The sequence below is a fragment of the Terrapene carolina genome, unplaced genomic scaffold, assembly GCF_002925995.2.
Source record: "Terrapene carolina triunguis isolate 2854851 unplaced genomic scaffold, T_m_triunguis-2.0 Scaffold69, whole genome shotgun sequence".
Taxonomy (NCBI): domain Eukaryota; kingdom Metazoa; phylum Chordata; order Testudines; family Emydidae; genus Terrapene; species Terrapene triunguis.
This window is the reverse complement of record NW_020664420.1, coordinates 3,757,953-3,772,255: the sequence shown is the minus strand read 5'-3', so window position 1 is coordinate 3,772,255 and position 14,303 is coordinate 3,757,953. Positions and strand designations below refer to the sequence as shown.

Below are 14,303 nucleotides of genomic sequence, written 5' to 3'. Positions count from 1 at the left end.
TCTGTGGCTCCATGGTAAAAATATAGTGATCCAGGAGTACACTTTTGTTACTGGCTAGGTGAAATCCGATGATCCGATATACCATCAATCTGGGGTGTCTGCCCTGATTTCTGACATCTAACCTGAACTTGGCACTCTTAGCTGTGAGCCATTACAAGGAACCATGACAGATCTTTTCACACCTTTGGCTGTAAGAACAGAGTAAGTCTATGCAAGATCAGGGCCTATGCAAATTTAGAATTCTATTCACACATTTTGTTTGTAATAAAAAAATCAACAGCATTGTCAATGTGGTTGTTTTAACCGTTTACCAAGAGATGCAAACTATCTCATGTGGTACTAACAATTATTACAACTCTCAATCTCGCCTTGGGAAGTGTGCATTGCCAATGAAGTACCAATATTTACAGATAGTTAACATTTAAAAATCATCAGAAAGTTTGTAAACTGCTACAAATGAAGAGTTATTCAATAACCTCTCATATATACAGAATAAATTCTAATTCTTCTCAATCTCTAGGAGGTCTGTTATACTTATCTTATTGTTACTTGCTAACTGGCATAAATCAATCACACATTAAGAAAAAGGTATTCTTGCAAAATATTTTTTGGGAAAAAAAATCTCCCCATTTTGTCCAAGTGATAGATCTGCTCAATATTTCGATGAAAAAGCAAATACATTTTTCATGATTTTTTGTTCAAACTATGTCCAACAACACTGAACCCAAGTGCGTAAACAAGGTTGGAAGGAGCTCAGAAAAGCAACACTTGAGGGCAGCTTGACCCCATGTCCTTCTTGATAAGAATTGTGTTGAAGTTGCTGATACATGCATTTTAAAAGAGCAAGATATGCCCCAAGAATGTCTATTGGGGTCTCAAGGCTGCAAACTCTGGAAAAACCCACACCTGGTTAATCAATAATCAGAAGGAACCTCTTGCTTGATCATTGAAACTGCTTACTTAACAAGGTTTCTTTAAGGGACATGTCATTCTATTACTAATGTATAAATAAGGGGAAAAAGCTTGAGACAGTTGGACTTGTTTGGGGAATCTTTTGGACTCTCCCTCTGGATACATCTTGCGGTCCCCACCGGCAGACGGAAGATTTGGCCACCGGAAGCCTGCCGCTGTGTCACTCGAAAGCCACACTCAGCTTTGGTAATTATCAAGGGTTGGGGGTGTTTTACTAATCTTGTTGCGGACGTGTGTAAGTGCTTGAGACTAAGTAAAGTTTAGCTTAAAGTGAAAGCACTCTTCTGTTGTCTTGTTTGTGCCACCATCTATCGATCGGACGGCGTGTCTCCCCTGATTTATTTCCTGACACCACCTCGCACAGAGTAAAAGTTACCAAGAGCTTTGGGTTGAAAGAACCCCGGGTAACGTGGGGGGAAGATCTTAAAACCAAGTCTATTCAAGATGGAAGAGACCTGGTATAATTTCATACTGAATATACATCTAGAAAGTCTTTTTCAAAATTAGATATGTGCAAGATTTTTTTTAAATAGATGTCTCAAGTTAAAGCTCCAGAGTCCATATTTATGAACAAGGACTGCCCGGGGCAAAGCAATTTCGGGGTCCCCTTCCATAAAAAAAAGTTGCAATACTATAGAATACTATATTCTCGTGGGGGGCCCTGCGGGGTACGGGGCTTGGGGCAAATTGCCCCACTTCCCCCCCCCCCCCCCCGGACGGCCCTGTTATGAATGTAAAAAGTGCCCTGTTTTGACAGCTTTTAGGTGCCCACTTTTAAAAATCAGAACCATTAATATTTTCAAAAAGCCATGCCTCCCTGAATACTTTACTGAATACTTTATCACTGGATGAACAACTCATGAACCTGGACTTCAATCCAAGATATATACATTTAATAATGGTCAGCTTTCAGAGAGACCACAAAGATGCTTAATTAGCATACAAAGCAATCAGTAATTGGCAAATGCCACAATCATTAGTTTTTCAGCCGTAAGGAGCCTGGCGCTCAAAAAGCCTTCTTAACAATTTGAAAGACCCAATAAAGTGAATGACCAGTGAAGTGAATCACTTTTTAAAGTTCATTTTTATAAACTTAGTTTTTAAAGAAGTAGGCTTTGATATATATCAAAGTAATAAAGTATGTTTAACTAAGACGTTTGAGGGGTTCTTTTTTCTGTCCATTTATTCAAACCTGTCACCCTGAAGAGTCAAGAGACAACAAGTGGATAAAACAAAAGAAACTCTTGTGACTAAATATGTTTGTATTTAATGCTGTAAACACAGAATAAGAGATGCTAATTAATACATTTGCATAGGTAACTAAGATGTTTCTAAAAAATGTAGTTCAAACCAGATTAACATTTTAACAGCTGACACTGACACAGGTTTATATAAATTAATGATACAAATAATTTTCTTTTAATAAACAGTCTGTTTTCAGGACTAAACCATGAAAGATAATGCTTAAACAATTAAGATCCTCTGGCACCTTGCTCTATAGTTTTAATTTCCCCAATTACACTTCACAATGCACCAGTGATTAGTCCACAGCTCTCACAATAATGCAAAGTGTCTGAGTCCTCTTGAATAAAAATAATTCTGAGCCACAGATGGTCCTAACTCAGCACTCTTACATTGCTGTAACCACTCTGAGGATCAAACAAGTTATACCTGTATAAGGAAATGGAGAATTAGGCCCCAAGACACAGCTGAAATATCTGATTCAAGCCCCTAAGTAGGTGGACACTTTATTTGGTCCACTGTGGTCATTTTTAAGCTTCCTACAAAGGATATTTGTGTGTGTGTGTGTGTGTGTGTGTGCGCGCTCGCTCTTTGTGGAATGCACTGTTGAAGATTAAGTAGTCTGTTCTGCTCAATTAAATTAATTGTATATTGTTTTTCTCTGAATTAAGTATGTTTTTTTTTAAATGAGGTCCTGAAACCTCTTCCACAACACTAAATACATTAAGACCTCTCTTAGTGACCATCCAATGTCCAAAAACAAGACACTGCCCAATGGGGGAAGAGAGGGAGGAGTCTAACTTTAAAAAGCAGTGACAGTGTCCTAAGTAATTAGTTCTGGGGATAAGGAGTTAGGATTTGGGGGTTCTATAGCAGATTCTACCACCAGCTTGCTTTGTGACCTCGAAGAAAGCTCATCACCCAGGTCATCTCAAAGATATTAACACCTATCCAACTTCAACCAGATCAGTGGATGCTAGATGCTGGGAAGTTACAAAGTAGTTAAGGGTGGAAAAATACCTGTACTTGGAAACCTTGCTAGATACTTTAAAGAAATGACAAACTAGATGTGTCTTACCGGAAAGGGTCCTTTCAGTACCTTTTGCCTTATATAAACAGTACCACAGTTTAGTACATTTCTCATTCTTATTTTACCCTTGATGTGCACATCAAACAAACAGTGGGGAAAGTCTAGGGTAGCATTTAATTAAACTAAAAAAGCTGGAACATTGTGGTAGCCCTAGCTTCCATTTTAACGTCAAAATCCACTATTTCAAAAAAGAACCATTGTTCCATTTAACGTTAGGAACACTCACTCGCCCATCCACCTGCACTTTCTGCAGCCTTCAGTATATCAACCTCCATGGACTTCTCTGCCACTTAGTCTTCCGCTCTCACCTCTTTCATCCCTCATTTCTGTAAATTCACTGGGTTGATCCCTCCACTCTTCTCTCTTTCCCACCTTTGGCTCCCAGGCCCCCCACTCTTGTACATGACGAAGTCCATACCACTAACCCACAGCTCTCAACATCCACTTCCTCCATACTTTTATTTTTTTTGGGGGGGGGGGGATTAAGAGTTCAGAACAAACCTAACCCACCATGGGTGCTGCAAATAGCTAATAACTAAATAATACCTGTAGTGCTGTGAAACAAAGGTAACATATCCACTTTCATTAATCAACAAGGGCTAAGCATAAAATGACACTGATCTAAAACTTTATCAGCTTGTAAAGGCTTCTTTTGATCTAGGTAACATTTTTGTACTAAAATCACAGTAAAATAAAACGTTTGCATTATTTTTCAAAGTTTCCACCATTCATGTGGTGTGACTGACCTTAGTTGTAAAGTTCTTACACAGTCCTTTAATTTTTAATATAACTATTTACCCAGACACATTTGTAGGGAAGGATGTAAAAAAAGCCACCTAAAAACATCTTAGCTATTCTTTCCTGTCAATTTAATCAACTAGTTTCCTCCAAAAGTGGTACTCCTCAATACACTACTTGTTTTAAATTGCTCAGACTCAACACACATTGCAATGCCTGAAAATAGCCTCAGCTAAAAATCACAGCTGAAGTCCACTGGGGAAACCAGCACCCCATTTCAGAAGTTACCATGGTTTTTATGCAACATGACAAAATATGTAAACACTTATATGAAAGTTTCCTGGAAGTTAGGTAATTTGGTGGGAAAAAAACCTTTTCAAGAGCCATATCAGTACTTTTCAGAGCAATCTGTATGAATTAAAGACCGGAAGCCTGATAGAGGCATCAACCCTCCCACCCTACAAATCAATAGTGAACCAGTGTGGACACTGTAGTAAACATTTATTTTAAAGGCAACTTAAAAATCCTGTATTCTACAGATACAATTAAACTCCCTTCCTTCCAAATGTAGTGTCATTGTCATGTGATAAACTGCATTTATTCTGGCTGCCACACCACACCTGTGTTCTAGCTACTAATCCAGCTTTTCTGAACTTGTTATAACAGCTCAACTCTGAGAAAAGCTTTACATCGGATGCTCTGATGATTAAGTCATTCACCTGGGACTCCAGAGATCAGAGTTTTATTCCTATCTAAGCAAATAGATACAGGAGTCCACCCACATGGAGCCCCATCCAATCAAAAGGTATTTGAATGGGTACAGAAGTCAGTCCATGCAGAGCAGCTGGAAATGTAGTTAACCGTGATAATAGAAATATCTTTTCTGATTTCCCAATTTTAGCAGGTAATTTGTTTTCTTTATGGAATATATAAATACATTTCTTATCTTTAAGGAACAAATGACTTCTCCTGGATTAAGGATTTTAAATCCTCAAATAAATACAATCCAAAGAAGCATTGGGATCCAGATCTGTGTCCGTTCTCCCATCTATAAAAGTAGGTCATTTAATCGCCTGATTTTCAGCACAGTCCTAACCAAGACTTCATTTTTGTACTTGAATCTATTTGTGGTGTAGCAAGTATTTACATAGCTGAATAACATTAAACTTCACCTACAAATTAAATACTTATATATATAGGGCCCTACCAAATTCACGGTCCATTTCGGTCAATTTCACAGTCATAGGATTTTAAAAACAGTAAATTTCATGATTTCAGCTCTTTAAATCTGAAATTTCACGGTGTTGTATCTGTAGGGGTCCTGACCCAACTGTGAAGGCAGCAGTGCAGAAGTAAATGTGGCATGGTATGGTATTGCCACCCTTATTTCTGCGCTGCTGTTGGCGGGACACTACCTTCAAAGCTAGGTGTCTCACCAGCAGCCGTTGCTCTCCGGCCACCCAGCTCTGAAGACAGCGCAGAAGTAAGGGTGGCAATACCATGACTCCCCTACCTTGTTAACCCCCCCCCCCAACTCTCTTTTGAGTCAGGACCCCCATTTTGAGAAATGTTGGTCTCCCCCATGAAAACTGTATAATACAGGATGTAAGTACACAAAAGACCAGATTTCACAGTCAGTGACGTGTTTTTCACGGCCGTGAATTTGATAGGGCCCCACATATATAAGTGATAGCCATTGAGCCCCCTAAATACAGGTAGGTGAAGAGCTGTGGCTGTAGACTGAAGGGGAAAATAACCAAAAAAAAGAACCCTTCAGTTTTAAAACTCTGCCCCCGTATGCTCAAGCATTAATACCTGCAGCTTTGCCAGTATTGTCACCTAGTCAGAATCTTGCAAACTGAAGTAGTATTTGGAAGTCCTTGAATGAAAGTTATCACTCAAATGCAAACTAGATTTTTAACAACACTGCCAAAGGGCTTCTTACATTTTAATAAGCTGAAAGTCCCCTCAAACTTCTCCAAATTCATCTTTCCCCATTTTCAGGACGGTAATTAACTGACTCTCTGAATTTAAATTTTGAAGATGGCATTAATTTTGTTTCAAACTACAGCTTCCATGGTAATTTTGAAAGATTGGTATCCAGGATCCTATATTTATTACGTAGCTAAATTTATGCTCTGAAAGTTGGGCCACAGCCAAAAGGGGGAACTTCCTCTCATGAAAATGGGATGGTAGCATTCAATTTCCCCTAGTTATGTTGTCACCACTAAAAGGTCTCATCTGCTAAAAGAAAGCAATAGAACCCTCATGGTGGTTGCACCTCTACTGGAAAATTACAATTCCTAATTCTCCATCATTGCTACCACTGATAATTTACCACCAATGCTATTCTGCAAGTCCTAATTTTACTAATGTGGACAAGGACAGTCTGTGCTTGAGGAGGAAAGTGAAGTAGAAAGGAGAGTGTAATGTGATGTGCTTATTGTTAAAATTCATTCAGTGTGCAGATGTTAAATCCTAACACACCGACAAAAAATTTAAGGTGATCCAGATAGATATATTCTGCACTTGTATTTGTATTACTGTTGCACTTAGGGGCCCTAGTCAGGATCAGAACCCCATTGTGCTGAGCACTGTATAAAACACAGAATAGTAAGGCAGTCCCCTGCTCTAAAGAGCTCAGAATTTAAGGATAAGACAATAGATAGATGGCTACTGCTAGGGGAATCCAAGAAAACAATATTAGTCAGCATGATAGGCAGTGGTCTCAGGACAATAGCAGGGCTGCTAGTTTTGTAGGAATAACAGAAAAGAAGTTTTGAGGAGGGATTTGGAGGATAATTAGTTTTGGAGATGTTTACAAGCTAATATATTCTCTCTCTCTCTCTCTCTATATATATATAAAATCATGATTAAAGTATGTTTTAAAGTTTCTTTATTTTACATACAATAGGGTTTGGTAACTTCAGCAAATCTACTTATAGTGCCTGCAGCATTTTTGGGGAGCATCTGGAGTCGAACTATCTTTCATTTGGTCTTCTCCTCAGAAGAGCTGCATTAGGCTACCCAATTGTAACAATGAATAAGAAATGAGAACACTGCAGGGCTTGCATCAGGCACAAGAAACTGTTCAAGAGCCCCGTTGTCTGGGGGCCTGCAATCCTGTTCTGACTTTGCAGCACTCTCCAAATGAGACCAAGGAATGCAGCAAACCAGTGTTCTTTCCCTAATGTCAGGCTGGGGTCTCCATTCTAGGTAAGACTTCACAAAGTTCACAGCTGGTACAATCCTTGAGTTCATTACGTTCATATGGCAACTTGTTTTACTGATACAGTCAGACTGGCTCCATGCTTTCCATAATAAAAACAGAAGAGGCGACAAAAGCAACAACAACAACAAAATTCTCCAAAACCAGTTGCCTTCAATAAATGGAAGAGACAAACAAGTTTTAAGATTGGTTGTTTCAAAAAGATGCAACTTCTGGGAACTTTACTCTTTTTAAATGTGTTCCATCAAGTCTGTTACAATTCAGCTTCACAACTAGCAGTTCTTTCTAAGGCAGCAAAGGGCACATTGACGGATGGCATTCAAGTACCAGTATTTATATATGCAACGATTTTTGATGCAGCAATGATCGGTTGATGTTGTTTGAAACGGAATATTTTGCTGGAAGACAAAGTGTCCCATTACATAGATGCTGCCATAGTGCCTGATCTTGGCTTTGGAAGCAACAAATTAAAAATGTATAGGAATCCATGACAGGTTATAATGCATCTCAATTCTGTGAGATGCAAGACAATAGCTATTCTCATACAAAAGGAATCGCTTGCAATGCTTTTATTTTGAAGTATTTTACAGAAACAATACTGAAGCATGATATGAACATTTTAAGTTACATAGGCTCAGGTACATTGTATATTAATTGCCAAAATATGTATTAATGTATCAGAAAGGCTTTTAAGTTTGAAAAAAATAAGAAGGTATATGATTTACACAATTAGACTTTTATCTATTAAACGTAATTACTGGTAATACATTGTTAGTTACCACTAAATCTCTTTACAGTACTGAAACAATACATGGCAGAGAAAAAATAATTGAGCTTACTAAAATAAATCTAAAAAAAATACAAGTGCCTCAATATTAAAGGAACACTAAAACAAAATAAATCAGCTATGGTTAGCAGTAAAAAACAAGGGAAAAAAAATCTATGTTCATTTTGTTTACTTTATGCATTCAACAACACTTTGTATAGTGTCAGTTTTACGGTTTCTCCTGTAAAATCAATCTCTTCTTTTGTCAATCTCTTCAATCCTAGCTCCCTGATTTAAAAAAAAAAAAAAAAGTATAAGGACATACTATTTAAAAGTTACTCAGACCCTGGATTCATTTTTTCTTTTCTTTTCCCCCTCCCCCCCCCCCCCCCAAAAGAGTACATGGTGACACTATCCCTTTTAAGCTCTGGAGACAAACTCCAAACAGTGCTAAAAAAGTCACAGAAAATATTCCTGCTTCTCCATGTGGGCACCAATGATACTGCCAAGAATGACCTTGAGCGGATCACTGCAGACTACGTAGCTCTGGGAAGAAGGATAAAGGAGTTTGAGGCGTAAGTGGTGTTTTCGTCCGTCCATCCTCCCTGTGGAAGGAAAAGGCCCGGGTAGAGACTGTTGAATTGTGGAAGGTGGTGTTAGAGAGGCGGCTTTGGATTCTTTGACCATGGGATGGTGTTCCAAGAAGAAGGATTGCTAGGCAGAGATGGGCTCCACCTAACAAAGAGAGGGAAGAGCATCTTCGCAAGCAGGCTGGCTAACCTAGTGAGGAGGGCTTTAAACCAGGTTCACCGCGGGAAGGAGACCAAAGCCCTGAGGTAAGTTGGGAAGTGGGATACCAGGAGGAAACACGAGCAGGAGAGCGCAAGAGAGGAGGACTCCTGCCTCATATTGAGAAAGCAGTGAGTTATCTTAAGTGCCTATACACAAATACAAGAAACCTGGGAAAAAAGCAGGGAGAACTGGAAGTCCTGACACAGTCAAGGAATTATGGTGTGACTGGAATAACAGAGACTTGGTGGGATAACTCACATGACTGGAGTACTGTCATGGATGGATATAAACTGTTCAGGAAGGACAGGCAGGGCAGAAAAGGTGGGGGGAGTCTGCTATAGGCCACCAGACCAGGGGGATGAGGTGGACGAGGCTTTCTTCCGGCAACTAACAGACGTTACTAGATCGCAGGCCCTGGTTCACCTGGGGAACTTCAATCACCCCGATATCTGCTGGGAGAACAATACAGCAGTGCATAGACAATCCAGGAAGTTTTTGGAAAGTGTAGGGGACAATTTCCTGGTGCAAGTGACAGAGGAACCAACTAGGGAAAGAGCTTTTCTTGACCTGCTGCTCACAAACAGGGAAGAATAATACAGGAAGCAAAAGTGGATGGGAACCTGGGAGGCAGTGACCATGAGATGGTCGAGTGCAGGATCTGAAACAAGGAAGAAAGGAGAGCAGAAGAATACAGACCCTGGACTTCAGAAAAAGCAGACTTTGACTCCTTCAGGGAACTGATGGGCAGGATCCCCTGGGAGAATAACATGACGGAGAAAGGAGTCCAGGAGAGCTGGCTGTATTTTAAAGAATCCTTATTGAGGTTGCAGGAACAAACCATCCCGATGTGTAGAAAGAACAGTAAATATGGTAGGCGACCAGCTTGGCTTAACAGTGAAATCCTTGCTGATCTTAAACACAAAAAAGAAGCTTACAAGAAGTGGAAGACTGGACAAATGACCAGGGAGGAGTATAAAAATATTGCTCAGGCATGCAGGAGCGAAATCAGGAAGGCCAAGTCACACTTGGAGTTGCAGCTAGCACGGGATATTAAGAGTAACAAGAAGGGTTTCTTCAGATATGTTAGCAACAAGAAGGTGGTCAAGGAAAGTGTGGGCCCCTTACTGAATGAGGGAGGCAACCTAGTGACCGAGGATGTGGAAAAAGCTAATGTACTCAATGCTTTTTTTGCCTCTTTCTTTACGAACAAGGTCAGCTCCCAGACTACTGCACTGGGTAGCACAGTATGGGGAGGAGGTGACCAGCACTCTGTGGAGAAAGAAGTGGTTCAGGACTATTTAGAAAAGCTGGATGAGCACAAGTCCATGAGGCCCAATGTGCTGCATCCGAGGGTGCTAAAGGAGTTGGCTGATGTGATTGCAGAGCCATTGGCCATTACCTTTGAAAACTCATGGCGATCGGGGGAAGTCCAGGATGACTGGAAAAGGGCTAATGTAGTGCCCATCTTTAAAAAAAGGGAAGGAGGAGGATTCAGAGAACTAAAGGCCAGTCAATCTCACCTCAGTCCCTGGAAAAATCATAGAGTAGGTCCTCAAGGAATCAATTCTGAAGCACTTAGAGGAGAGGAAAGTGATCAGGAACAGTCAGCATGGATTCACCAAGGGCAAGTCATGCCTGACTAATCTAATTGCCTTCTATGAGGAGATAACTGGCTCTGTGGATGAGGGAAAAGCAGTGACATGTTATTCCTCGACTTTTGCAAAGCTTTTGATACCATCTCCCACAGTATTCTTGCCAGCAAGTTAAAGAAGTATGGACTGGATGAATGGACTATAAGGTGGATAGAAAGCTGGCTAGATCATCGGGCTCAACGGGTAGTGATCAATGGCTCCATGTCTAGTTGGCAGCCAATATCAAGCAGAGTGCCCCAAGGGTCAGTCTTGGGGCCGGTTTTGTTCAAAATCTTCATTAACGATCTGGAGGATGGCATGGATTGCACCCTCAGCAAGTTTGCAGATGACACTAAACTGGGAAGAGTGGTAGATACACTGGAAGGTAGGGATAGGATACAGAGGGACCTAGACAAATTAGAGGATTGGGCCAAAATAAATCTGATGAGGTTCAACAAGGACAAGTGCAGAGTCCTGCACTTTGGACGGAAGAATCCCATGCACAGCTACAGACTAGGGACTGAGCGGCTAGGCAGCAGTTCTGCAGAAAAGGACCTAGGGGTTACAGTGGACAAGGAGCTGGATAGGAGTCAACAGTGTGCCCTTGTTGCCAAGAAGGTTAATGGCATTATGCGCTGTATAAGTAGGAGCACTGCCAGCAGATCGAGGGAAGTGATCATTCCCCTCTATTCGGCATTGGTGAGGCCTCATCTGGAGTACTGTGTCCAGTTTTGGGACCCACACTACACAGAGGATGTGAAAAAATTGGAACGAGTCCAGCAGATGGCAACACAAAATGATTAGGGGGGGCTGGAGCACATGACTTATGAGAAGAGGCTGAGGGAACTGGGATTAGTCTGCAGAAGAGAAGAATGAGGGGGGATTTGATAGCTGCTTTCAGCTACCTGAAAGGGGGTTCCAAAGGGGATGGATCTAGACTGTTTTGAGTGGTACCAGATGACAGAACAAGGAGTAATGGTCTCAAGTTGCAGTGGGGGCGGTTTAGGCTGGATATTAGGAAAAACTTTTTCACTAGGAGGGTGATGAAGCACTGGAATGGGTTACCTAGGGAGGTGGTGGAATCTCCTCCTTAGAGGTTTTTAAGGTCAGGCTTTACAAACCCCTGGCTGGGATGATTTCGTTGGGGATTGGTCCTGCTTTGAGCAGGGGGTTGGACTAGATGACCTCCTAAGGTCCCTTCCAACCCTAATATTCTATGATTAGAGCCCATGAACTACTACATGTATTGTTATCTTGGTTCTACAATGCACTGATTACATTTTTCTGATGTAGAGTAGGGAAGAGTTGTTTTCATGTACTGGTGTTCATGTTTAATGCTGCATTCTGCCTAATAAAGGACTAATTTTACTTTATAGATTTGTTATAAGCACAAAATACCCTCTACAAAAAGAGCCCATACCCACACTATCCCACAAAGGAATTACACCTCTTCCCATGTGTTGAGAGGAAAGACAAGCCCCATGGAATGGACTTGAAATGCGAGACTTGAAGGAGCTGACAGCTGTGGCCTATTAAACGAAAACCATAAAAGGCTCCTGGGATCCGTTGAATTTCCTCATGGAAATGGAACATAGCATCGAGTACTGAAACCTACAGCTGGGTCCAGTAGTGCCCTATTTATGACTCCCATTGCCCAGGAGCTGTTTAAACAAATACCATAAATATCAATTTATATATTCCCCCCCCCCCTCAAACTGATGCAGAATAAGATTTTTGAGAAGGCCTCTTACCAGTTAGAAAGGAAACCATTAAGGAAGAATCAGAGGGGTAGCGTTGTTAGTCTGTATCCACAAAAACAACGAGGAGTAGGTGGCACCTTAAAGACTAACAGACTTATTTGGGCATAAGCTTTTGTGAGTAAAAAACCCACTTCTTCAGATGCATGGAGTGAAAATTACAGATGCAGGCATAAATATACTGACACATGAAGAGAAGGGAGTTGCCCTACAAGTGGAGAGCCGGTGTTGACAGAGCCAAGAAGAATGTACATTCAAACTCACACTGTTTTACTGGCTTATGGAGTATATATTACAACACAGAGATAGAGGAATTTCAGCCAGAATTTATCATGGATAAGTACTGCCCTCTGCTGCACTGCTTAGGATTTTGCAGTGGAAAAACTAAATTAAGTCCCCAGTGTAAGGATTTTCATGTGAATCTGAGTTGCAGAACGGGGCCTTTATTTTCTGCAGCCCTTCATACATACTGTATCCGAAAATGTTTTACAGGTTCACAATACAAACAGCAAATGGACACAAAACAAGAAGCAAATACAAAGGAGAATAAATGTTTTGGGACAAAGATTCATAGATTCATAGATTCTAGGACTGGAAGGGACCTCGAGAGGTCATCGAGTCCAGTCCCCTGCCCGCATGGCAGGACCAAATACTGTCTAGACCATCCCTGATAGACATTTATCTAACCTACTCTTAAATATCTCCAGAGATGGAGATTCCACAACCTCCCTAGGCAATTTATTCCAGTGTTTAACCACCCTGACAGTTAGGAACTTTTTCCTAATGTCCAACCTAGACCTCCCTTGCTGCAGTTTAAGCCCATTGCTTCTTGTTCTATCCTCAGAGGCTAAGGTGAACAAGTTTTCTCCCTCCTCCTTATGACACCCTTTTAGATACCTGAAAACTGCTATCATGTCCCCTCTCAGTCTTCTCTTTTCCAAACTAAACAAACCCAATTCTTTCAGCCTTGCTTCATAGGTCATGTTCTCAAGACCTTTAATCATTCTTGTTGCTCTTCTCTGGACCCTTTCCAATTTCTCCACATCTTTCTTGAAATGCGGTGCCCAGAACTGGACACAATACTCCAGCTGAGGCCTAACCAGAGCAGAGTAGAGCGGAAGAATGACTTCTCGTGTCTTGCTCACAACACACCTGTTAATACATCCCAGAATCACGTTTGCTTTTTTTGCAACAGCATCACACTGTTGACTCATATTTAGCTTGTGGTCCACTATAACCCCTAGATCCCTTTCTGCCGTACTCCTTCCTAGACAGTCTCTTCCCATTCTGTATGTGTGAAACTGATTTTTTCTTCCTAAGTGGAGCACTTTGCATTTGTCTTTGTTAAACTTCATCCTGTTTAACTCAGACCATTTCTCCAATTTGTCCAGATCATTTTGAATTATGACCCTGTCCTCCAAAGCAGTTGCAATCCCTCCCAGTTTGGTATCATCTGCAAACTTAATAAGCGTACTTTCTATGCCAATATCTAAGTCGTTAATGAAGATATTGAACAGAGCCGGTCCCAAAACAGACCCCTGCGGAACCCCACTCGTTATGCCTTTCCAGCAGGATTGGGAACCATTAATAACAACTCTCTGAGTACGGTTATCCAGCCAGTTATGCACCCACCTTATAGTAGCCCCATCTAAATTGTATTTGCCTAGTTTGTCGATAAGAATATCATGCGAGACCGTATCAAATGCCTTACTAAAGTCTAGGTATACCACATCCACAGCTTCTCCCTTATCCACAAGACTCGTTATCCTATCGAAGAAAGCTATCAGATTGGTTTGACATGATTTGTTCTTTACAAATCCATGCTGGCTGTTCCCTATCACCTTACCACCTTCCAAGTGTTTGCAGATGATTTCCTTAATTACTTGCTCCATTATCTTCCCTGGCACAGAAGTTAGTTTAACTGGTCTGTAGTTTCCTGGGTTGTTTTTATTTCCCTTTTTATAGATGGGCACTATATTTGCCCTTTTCCAGTCTTCTGGAATCTCTCCCGTCTCCCATGATTTTCCAAAGATAATAGCTAGAGGCTCAGATACCTCCTCTATTAGCTCCTTGAGTATTCTAGGAT

At 41.0% G+C, this 14,303-nt stretch overlaps 1 protein-coding gene across 3 annotated transcripts in view; it reads right to left on the bottom strand.

Annotated features, from left to right (window-relative positions):
* Positions 1-14,303, bottom strand: part of PIK3C3 (phosphatidylinositol 3-kinase catalytic subunit type 3) — a 147,294-nt gene that overhangs the window by 43,467 nt on the left and 89,524 nt on the right. The window contains exon 23 of one of the 3 annotated variants that reach the window (XM_026649297.2): positions 8,178-8,325. The exons of the other annotated variants lie outside the window; for them this stretch is intronic. Within the exon in view, the coding sequence (XP_026505082.1) occupies positions 8,318-8,325 (8 nt within the window). The 3' untranslated portion in view covers positions 8,178-8,317. Of the gene's footprint in view, positions 1-8,177; positions 8,326-14,303 lie in introns of those variants that run through there. 3 annotated transcript variants of the gene reach the window in all.